Below are 8,377 nucleotides of genomic sequence, written 5' to 3' on the forward strand. Positions count from 1 at the left end.
GCGGAACGTGTCGTGTTCATGGGGAGGCAACGGAATGTGTCGTGTTGATCGGGATTCAACGGAATGCGTGGGAGCCAACCGGCTGGGTCGGAACGGAATGTGTGGTCGTGTTCATCGGGAGGGCTTGGACAGAACAGGAGATGGAAACGAGGCCTGGTGTACCGCACAACGGAGGAAACGGCCTTGTGTTTGACCGGCCACGTTCGAAATGGGGGTCCTGTTGATCGGGAGGGGTGTGGCGTACCGCAAAACGGAGGAAACGGACCTCCTACGGTCAAAACGGGGGTCTTGTTGATCGGGAGGGGTGTGGCGTACCGCAAAAAGGATGAAACGGACCTCCTACGGTCGAAACGGGGGTCCTGTTGATCGGGAGGGGTCTGGCGTACCGCAAAACGGATGAAACGGACCTCCTACGGTCGAAACGGGGGTCCTTTTCATCGGGAGGGGTGTGGCGTACCGCAAAACGGGACTCCACATGATACTGTTCATCTCCACCGTCGACCTCCTCCAGTCTCCACGGGCTACCGTCGACCTCCTCCAGCCTCCACGGGCTCCTGTTCATCCAGCCTCCACCGCACGCTACTCCACCGTCTACTGTTCAACCACCCCGCCGCCGTCTACTATTCATCCAGCCCTCCACCTTCTACTGTTCATCCAGCCCTCCACACCACGGGGTCCTATTCAACCACTCCTCCACGGGCACCCCTCCACCGTCTACTGTTCATCCAGCCCTCCACACCACGGGGTCCTGTTCATCCAGAGGCAACGCCACCGCTCACTGTTCATCCACCCCCCCCCCCCCCCCCGCAACGCTCACTGTTCATCCCAGAGGCAGCATCGATCGGCTTCAGTTAGCATCAGTAGCGAAGGAATCGCTCGATCGGGTTCAGTTAATAGCCATCAATCGATCGCTCGGGTTCAGTAATGCGTAGCCTGCAGTGTTCAGTTAGAGCCCAACGCCTCGCTCGGGTTCAGTTAGAGCCAATGCCTCGCACACACGCGTGTACGTGTACGAGAGAAACGCGCATCGCTCGGCCCCCGACCTCACCATAACCGGCAACTCCCCGAAATTTTCCTCGCCCTCGCTTCTACCACGGTTTTTTACGTCATGGATGGTCCAAAGAATGTCATGCAGCTACGTCTCCGACCCGCCCAGGAAGAAAAGCCCATTTTTTGTCATGATTTTTTGTCATAGAAGTAGGAGCCCACCACATCTATGATGATACCGGGTTTTGTCACAATTATCGTCATAGAAGTGTCATATGTATGACAGGAAAAAAATCGTTCGGCCCAAAATGTCAAGGATGTGTCTTTTTTTTGTAGTGGATGTTCATGCACCCTTGAAGAGTGGTCTACTTCTATTGATTCTTGATTGTGATGATACACATATTCATAATATTGATGCCAAAAGATGCAAAGTTGATAATGATAGTGCAACTTATTTGTGGCACTGACGTTTGGGTCATATCAGTGTAAAGCGCATGAAGAAACTACATAAAGATGGACTTTTGGAATCACTTGATTATGAATCATTTGATACTTGCGAACCGTGCCTTATGGGCAAGATGACTAAAACTCCGTTCTCCGGAACAACGGAACGAGCTACTGACTTATTGGAAATAATATATATCAATGTGTGCAGTCCAATGAGTGTTGATGCTCATGGCGGGTACCGTTATTTTCTTACGTTCACAGATGATTTGAGCAGATATGGATATATCTACTTAATGAAACACAAGTCTGAAACGTTTGAAAAGTTCAAAGAATTTTAGAGTGAAGTGGAGAATCATTGTAACAAGAAAATAAAGTTTCTACAATTTGATCGTGGAGGAGAATATTTGAGTTACGAATTTGACCTTCATTTAAAACAATGTGGAATAGTTTCACAGCTCATGCCACCTGGAAAACCACAACGTAATGGTGTGTCTGAACATCGTAACTGCACTTTATTGGATATGGTGCAATCTATGATGTCTCTTATCGATTTACCACTATTGTTTTGGGGTTATGTATTAGAGATAGCTGCATTCACTTTAAACAGGGCACCGTCAAAATCCGTTGAGACGACACCGTATGAACTGTGGTTTGGTAGCAAACCTAAGCTGTCATTTCTTAAAGTTTGGGATGCGATGCTTATGTCAAAAGGCTTCAGCCCGATAAGCTCGAACCCAAATCGGAGAAATGTGTCTTCATAGGATACCCTAAGGAAACAACTGGGTACACCTTCTACCACAAGTCTGAAGGCAAGATTTTTGTTGCTAAGAACGGAACCTTTCTAGAGAAGGAGTTTCTCTCGAAAGAAGTGAGTGGGACGAAAGTAGAACCTGATGAGGTAATTCTACCTGCTCTCAATTTGGAAAGTAGCTCATCCGAGAAATATGTTCATGTGATGCCTACACCAACTAGAGAGGAAGTTAACGATAAAGATCATGAAACTACAGATCAAGTTGCTACAGAACCTCGTAGGTCTGGCAGATCACGATTCGCACCAGACGAACCTATGAACTATGAAGAAGCTATGATGAGCCCAAATTCTGATAAATGGCTTGAGGCCATGAAATCTGAGATAGGATCCATGTATGAGAACAAAGTGTGGACTTTGGTGGATCTGCCCGATGATCGGCGACCCATAGAGAATAAATGTATCTTCAAGAAGAAGACTAACGCTGATGGTAATGTTACTGTCTATAAAGCTCGACTTTTTGCAAACGGTTTTCGACAAGTTCAAGGAGTTGACTATGATTCTCACCCATAGCGATGCTTAAGTATGTCCGAATCATGTTAGCAATTGCCGCATTTTATGATTATGAAATCTGGCAAATGGACGTCAAAACTGCATTTCTTAATGGATTCCTTAAAGAAGAGTTGTATATGATGCAACCAGAAGGTTTTATCGATCCTAAAGGTGCTAACAAAGTGTGCAAGCTCCAGCGATCCATTTATGGACTGGTGCAAGCATCTCGGAGTTGGAATATACGCTTTGATGAGGTGATCAAAGCATATGGTTTTATACATACTTTTGGAGAAGCCTGTATTTACAGGAAAGTGAGTGGGAGCTCTATAGCATTTTTAATATTATATGTGGATGACATATTGTTGATTGGAAATGATATAGAATTTCTGAATAGCATAAAAGGATACTTGAATAAGAGTTTTTCAATGAAAGACCTTGGTGAAGCTGCTTACATATTGGGCATCAAGATCTATAGAGATAGATCAAGTCGCTTGATAGGACTTTCACAAAGCACATACCTTGATAAAGTTTTGAAGAAGTTCAAAATGGATCAGTCAAAGAAAGGGTTCTTGCCTGTGTTACAAGGTGTGAAGTTGAGTTAGACTCAATGCCCGACCACTGCAGAAGATAGAGAGAAAATGAAAGTCATTCCCTATGCTTCAGCCATAGGTTCTATCATGTATGCTATGCTATGTACCGGACCTGGTGTGTGCCTTGCTATAAGTTTATCAGGGAGGTACCAAAGTAATCCAGGAGTGGATCACTAGACAGCGGTCAAGAACATCCTAAAGTACCAGAAAAGGACTAGGGATATGTTTCTTGTTTATGAAGGTGACAAAGAGCTTGTCGTAAATGGTTACGTCGATGCTAGCTTTCACACTGATCTGGATGACTCTAAGTCACAATCCGAATACGTATTTTTATTGAATGGTGGAGTTGTTAGTTGGTGCAGTTCCAAATAGAGCGTCGTGGCGGGATCTATGTGTGAAGAAAACTACATAGCTGCTTCAGAAGCAGCAAATGAAGGAGTCTAGATGAAGGAGTTCATACCCGATCTAGGTGTAATACCTAGTCCACCGGGTCCAATGAAAATCTTTTGCGACAATACTGGAGCAATAGCCTTGGCGAAGGAATCCAGATTTCACAAAAAGACCAAACACATCAAGAGACACTTCAACTCCATCCGAGATTTGGTGAAGGAGGGAGACATAGAGATTTTCAAAATACATATGGATCTGAATGTTGCAGACTCATTAACTAAGTCTCTTCCACGAGCAAAACATGATCATCACCAAGACTCCGTGGGTGTTAGATTCATTACAATGTAATCTACATTATTGACTCTAGTGCAAGTGGGATACTGAAGGAAATATGCCCTAGAGGCAATAATAAAGTTGTTTTTTTATATTTCCTTATTCATGATAAATGTTTATTATTCATGCTAGAATCGTATTAACCGGAAACTTGATACATGTGTGAATACATAGACAAAACAATGTGTCCCTAGTATGCCTCTACTAGACTAGCTCGTTGATCAAAGATGGTTAAGTTTCCTAGACATGGAAATGAGTTGTCATTTGATAACGGGATCACATCATTAGTGGAATGATGTGATGGACAAGACCCATCCATTAGCTTAGCATATTGATCATTCAGTTTTATTGCTACTGCTTTCTTCGTGTCAAATATATATTCCTCCGACTATGAGATTATGCAACTCCCGGACACCTTAGGAATGCCTTTTGTGCTATCAAACGTCACAACGTAACTGGGTGATTATAAAGATGCTCTACAGGTATCTCCGAAGGTGTTTGTTGGGTTGGCATAGATCGAGATTAGGATTTGTCACTTCGAGTATCGGAGAGGTATCTCTGGGCCCTCTCGGTAATGCACATCATATGAAGCCTTGCAAGCAATGTGACTGATGAGTTAGTTACGACATGATGCACTACGGAATGAGTAAAGAGACTGGCCGGTAACGAGATTGAACTAGGTATCAAGATACGGACGATCGAATCTCAGGCAAGTAACATACCGATGACAAAGGGAATAGCTATATTGACATTGCGGTTCGACCGATAAAGATCTTCATAGAATATGTGGAAACCAATATGAGCATCCAGGTTCCGCTATTCGTTATTAACCAAAGAGGTGTCTCAGTCATGTCTACATAGTTCTCGGACCCGTAGGGTCCGCACGCTTAACGTTCAATGATGATTGGTATTATATGAGTTATGTGTTTTGGTGACCGAAGGTTGTTCGGAGTCCCAGATGAGATCATGGACATGACAAGGAGTCTCGAAATGGTTGAGAGGTAAATATTGATATGTTGGAAGGTTATGTTCGGACACCGGAATGGTTTCGGGAAGTTTCAGATGTTTTTCGGAGTACCATGAGGTTACCGGAACCCCCCGAGGAATTGTTGGGCCAACATGGGCCATAGGAGAGAGGGGAGGCAGCCCACAAGGGGTGGTCGCGCCCCCCTCCCATAGGGAGTCCGAATTGGACTAGGGGAGGGGCCGCGCCCCCCTTTCCTTTTCCCCTTCCCTCTCCCTACCCAGTTTATTATAGAAGCCTAACCACAATTATTTTATTAGAAGCCTACTTGTTCTTGGGATTTTAGAATAAGCTGGCTGGGGGCAGCTTATTCCGGCTTATTCTAGAAGACAGAAAAAGAACTTGCTCTTAATAGTACGATTTTCCTATGACTCAAATCAAACGAAAAGAAACGCTAGAAATAAACCGTCTTTGCTCTTTCTATCATAGTGGGAAATAAACCGTCTTGTGTCACATATAATAATATATGAAATGCTTGATGCACATGATCAATCCGTAAAGCGCATTGTCATCAACACAAAAACCAACTAGAGAGGGATATGCCCTAACAACAATAAACCAAATAATTATCAATAAATTCACGCCCCATATGCCTATCTTTGGTAAAACCTGATACCTATCTTTAGTAACCCAATAAATAGCAATAAACTCACGCCTCATATAAGCAAATATAAGTATCAATCAGTCTCTTATATTTGGTAACCCAATAAATCATATTAATCGTGGACACATACCTATTTTATCGGTTCTAAAAAATAGCTAAAAAATATGTATTCTATAGCCAATACACAATCTTAATTTTTTTTTCTATTTGCTTTGCATCAAGATATGCCCTGTATGATCATCTTATCATGTTAAAAAAATATTTGGCCCTATTACAACGCATGGGCACATACCTAGTTTAATGGGGAAAAAAACTAGAGAATGATGACTACGAAAACTAAAAAAAAGTAGTAATAATAAGATAATTTCCACAAAATTATGCAGATATCCCGTGAAACGGCTTTTACGGAAAGCTTTTCGAGGGAGCTATTTGGAGTTGATGACTCGCTGAACAGTTAACATTGCTTGATTGGAAGGTGGCTCGGCGTGGTTGCGCTTGCGCGGCTCGGGCACGAGATCCGGCGGATCTCCCTCGTGCCGAAGCTGAAACGGAAGGCAATAAAAAATGAACAGAGACGGCATCCCGGTCCCCGCCGGGCGGCCGGTTCGGCCGTCCTGCCGTTCGTCGCTACGGTCGAGCCAAACGAGCGCCTCGAGATCTGCTCCTTCCCGCCTCTCCCGGGTCAGAAGTCGGAGCTGGCTTCATCCCCATTCCCCGGAATCACTTCCTTCCCGTTCGGTGCACCCCCGCTCCAAATCCCAAACCCCACGCGATCGCGCGCCCAATCACTCGAGGCGATCCCTCGTTGACCCTCCCCAGCGTCCAGATCCGGCGAGCGCCGTCTCAAAAGCATCACCCGAACCCCTCGATAAATCGCCACGCCACCACCCCGCGGTTCAGTCGGCAGCACCCCCGCTCTTCGCTCGACCCCTCCACCCGCTCTCCCTCCTCGACCGCCGGCGGACCCGTCCAGGAGCGGAGCATGTGACTTCGACCACAAACGAAGGTGAGCCGCCTCCGGCGAGGTTCTCTTCCCATCCCCGTCCCCCTTCTGAATCTCAAACTCGATCTTGCCTGGTGGTTACAGTCGCGACGTGTTCCGCTTCGCCACGAAGCCGCTGAAAACTGTAGTGGATATTCCGTGGTCCTGACCGGCGGCTTGCCTCCACCTAACGATCTCGAGTTCCTCCTCTCCGAATCATTTGATGCCATTGCTGCCGTCACATGTATGCATGTTTCAGCGACTAACTCCAGCGCTTCAATCATAATCATGGCGCGTCGCAGCAGTCGGTTTAGCTGGCTCGATCGCGAGGCCCTCGTCAGCAGATAGCGAGCGAACACCCCGTGTGCCTGCAGCCACTTTTTTAACTTGCGTCTTGGAGGCATAGGGGCGGGGCTGTCACGTCGCGGTGGTTGAGGGGCATCTCTTCTTCCAGTTGAGTTCGCCTCTCCCCACTGGCTGCGCGGGGTGGGGGGAAGAAGCTTCCCTGTCTTCCTGAGGTAATGCGTCGCTATGCTAATTTTGTTTCCTTGTGGGCAACTGGCTAGCACGTTGCATGATTGCGACCACGTCTTGATTGACTTGGCCAAACCGCTTAGGTGTTGTGCTGAATATTCTTGCACAATTTTCTTACCCGTTCTCCGATCTGATGGCCACTGGCTGAGGCGCTTGTGACGTGCTCCTACCATGTTTGACTCACATGCCGAACATGGCCGTCGTGGGCAAATGGATCGTTGTGTGTGGCCACCTTATATGAGAGCTTATTAGCTGATTGGCCTTAGCTTAGCCTAGGTGGTTGTTGCATACTGGTCTTCGTTCCTCCTTTGCCACCTTAAGCCCTGACCCTCGGCTTTGTTTAAAAGGATACATGCTTCGTTGCTAGAGCGCTTGCTGTTGTTGGATTTGGGCTCGGGATCATGGCTCCTGCTCGGGTTGGCCGGTTCCAGGTATTGCTTCTTCTTCGCTTGGTTTTTCTTCAGTTCTGATGAAATTGTTTCTTGGTTGGCATGGTTGATATGCTACTAGATCTTTCATGAAGTGTTTCTTTCTTAGTGCTGCTATTGTTTCCTCTTCTTCCTTTGACCCTTTTCTTGGAAGCTGAAACCTGTTATAGTACTTGTCTGTTTCCTTTTTTGGTTTCGGCCTTGACCTGCTCGAGTCTTTACCATGATTAACCTCAAAAGTTTGCTGAAGATCAAAGGAGAACATATGGAGGTGCACAGTCAGCACAATTAGATCAATTTCTAAGGAGTAGTTTTGTACTTTATAGCAATATATAAGAGGACGATTGTTTGCTAGAGACAATTATAGGAAGTGCACAATTAGAAAGTCGAGGTGTCCCGTCTGTAAAGTTTCTCCATATTTGTCAGGATCATTCAATCATCACTTTTTTTCTTGGGTTCAGAAAATCAGCTTTGGTTGCTTGTACCTTATGGATCATGCCTTTGAACTATTTTTTCTCTGAAATATATGGCGTTCGCAAATAGGTGCATCCTCAAAGAGAGATTGTTCGTTCAAAGTCAATGCCACCTTAAATTCAGCAAAAATATGTTGATTCTTTTCAGTTGCACGAGTTACTGGGTTTTAGAAGTAAAGCAGATAATTATGTTCATCAGAACTACTAATGTTCACTCACCTTGTACAAATTATGTATGGAATCTGATTCAAGACCCAGATCCAGGGGCAGGATAGAGTATAGGTG

The 8,377-nt window shown here is 45.4% G+C and overlaps 1 protein-coding gene across 4 annotated transcripts in view; it reads left to right on the plus strand.

The window, feature by feature from the left end:
* The first annotated feature begins 6,293 nt into the window (after nucleotides 1–6,293).
* Nucleotides 6,294–8,377, plus strand: part of LOC123092973 (GDP-mannose transporter GONST3) — a 3,838-nt gene continuing 1,754 nt past the window's right edge. The window contains exons 1-2 of one of the 4 annotated variants that reach the window (XM_044514843.1): nucleotides 6,295–6,681; nucleotides 7,539–7,622. In XM_044514843.1, coding sequence (XP_044370778.1) covers nucleotides 7,593–7,622 — 30 coding nt within the window. In that variant the 5' untranslated portion in view covers nucleotides 6,295–6,681; nucleotides 7,539–7,592. Of the gene's footprint in view, nucleotides 6,682–6,902; nucleotides 7,176–7,269; nucleotides 7,623–8,377 lie in introns of those variants that run through there. The other 3 variants (XM_044514844.1, XM_044514845.1, XM_044514842.1) reach the window with 3 other exon arrangements.

The sequence above is a fragment of the Triticum aestivum genome, chromosome 4B (assembly GCF_018294505.1).
Source record: "Triticum aestivum cultivar Chinese Spring chromosome 4B, IWGSC CS RefSeq v2.1, whole genome shotgun sequence".
In the NCBI taxonomy this organism is placed as follows: Eukaryota; Viridiplantae; Streptophyta; class Magnoliopsida; order Poales; family Poaceae; genus Triticum; species Triticum aestivum.